Source organism: Mus caroli, chromosome 14 (genome assembly GCF_900094665.2).
Source record: "Mus caroli chromosome 14, CAROLI_EIJ_v1.1, whole genome shotgun sequence".
In the NCBI taxonomy this organism is placed as follows: Eukaryota; Metazoa; Chordata; class Mammalia; order Rodentia; family Muridae; genus Mus; species Mus caroli.
In genome coordinates, this window is record NC_034583.1 from 45,091,849 (window position 1) to 45,093,408 (window position 1,560).

The window sequence follows — 1,560 nt, forward strand, 5'->3', positions numbered from 1 at the left end:
TTTTACCCCACTTGTCTTTAGTTTGCTGAAAATCATAAAATAAAAGCAAGGAAAATGTTCTATTCTAAGTTAGTCGTCTAGGTAATTTGAAATATTTATTCAAGGCTGCTGGGTTTACAATGGGTAGGGACCAGCAGGGAGGGGACTGGATCCTGGGGGTTTCACGTGCTTTGTCCCAGGTGGAAGCATGCCTCCAGGGACACAGGCAGAGCTGTGGCCCAGGGGATGGAGTACAGAAAGGAGAAGTCAGAATGTGCTCTCACCACTGTTGGGTTTGCTCGGAGGGGCTGCAGCCAGGGAGCTAGGATAGGAATGTCACGTCCTGGTCACAAATGGCTCATATGTGTATAGCCTGTGCCTTTTCTTTCTTTCAATTATTTTATTTGCCTGATAGTTTTCTAAAGATATATAGAGAAAGTAGGTATAGTATTTGTTGTATGGGGAGGTAGGGGAGAATATGGAAGGAATTGGAGGAGTGCAAACCATGATCAGGATATAGTGTATGCATTTTTTCAATTAAAATAAAATAAAAAATATTTCAATCATACCAATATGTGTACTTTGCATCCTCGGAATAATAAATTTGTATCCCCATAAGTCAAACCCTCTCTTGNGTGGCTCTCAACTCCCATTACATGTGGAGGACAAAGAGAATAAGCAGGATTTCTCCCCCTTATGTTCTGAACTCTAGCTCAGACCTGCGGAAGCCNACTATGTTTGGGTGCAGGCTGCAGGTGCCTGGGGAGCACTGTGTGCTCACTGCACAGAGGTAGACAGCGGAGTCACTGGGCTGGGAGTCTCTGATGTGCAGGGAAACATGCAGGCTGGCTCTATTGAGGTAAACTGCCAATCTGCCTTCTTTCTTGTTGCCATTAGAGAATATGGATATTAGTGCTTTGGGGCCTTTCCCAGGATGCTGTTGGTACCACCAGATGGACTGAGAAGCACTGTCACTGAAAGTGCAGTTGAGGGAATTCATGGCTCCCTCTGGGACAATGAGGGATTCTGGGCTCTGCTGCACCTTCTCCTGGCTGCTCACCCCTGTGCAGAAAGACAAAGGTCAGATGGTCAAGACTGGATGCATTTGGATGTTAACATTCTAGAATTGCTTTTCCATATGCCTCCCACCCAATTTTGTTGCAGCATGAGAATATTAGCATTTTTACCCTCCAGCCTAAAATAGGCAATACCCTTATATATTGTATTTTTATATTCCCGTAGAAATGACCAAACTCACCACCTAGTTGAAGCCAGACGAACACTAGTGAAACATGTAAGGAATGCATTACTCTTTCACTGAAGATTCACAATTCAAGCCAGCAAAAGGGGTGGCATTTAGGCAGTTTCAGTTCTTCTGCTTGAAGATGCATAAAAAGAAAGAGAGAAAAAAAAAAACAACAACTGTTCATCCAATTAGAAAGAAGGTCCTAGTTTTCACTGCTACATCAAAAGCCTTCTACCTCCCTCTAAACCACTCCCCAACACACACACACACACACACACACACACACACACACACACACACACACACACACACACAGTGTCTGGAATGCTCATATG

The 1,560-nt window shown here is 44.0% G+C and overlaps 1 gene segment (V, D, J or C); it reads right to left on the reverse strand.

Moving 5' to 3' along the window:
• Positions 1-1,327, reverse strand: LOC110309059. The segment is given in 2 exon segments: positions 1-1,041; positions 1,238-1,327. Coding segments are annotated over 2 exon segments (417 nt in total).
• Between the last annotated feature and the right edge of the window lie 233 nt (positions 1,328-1,560).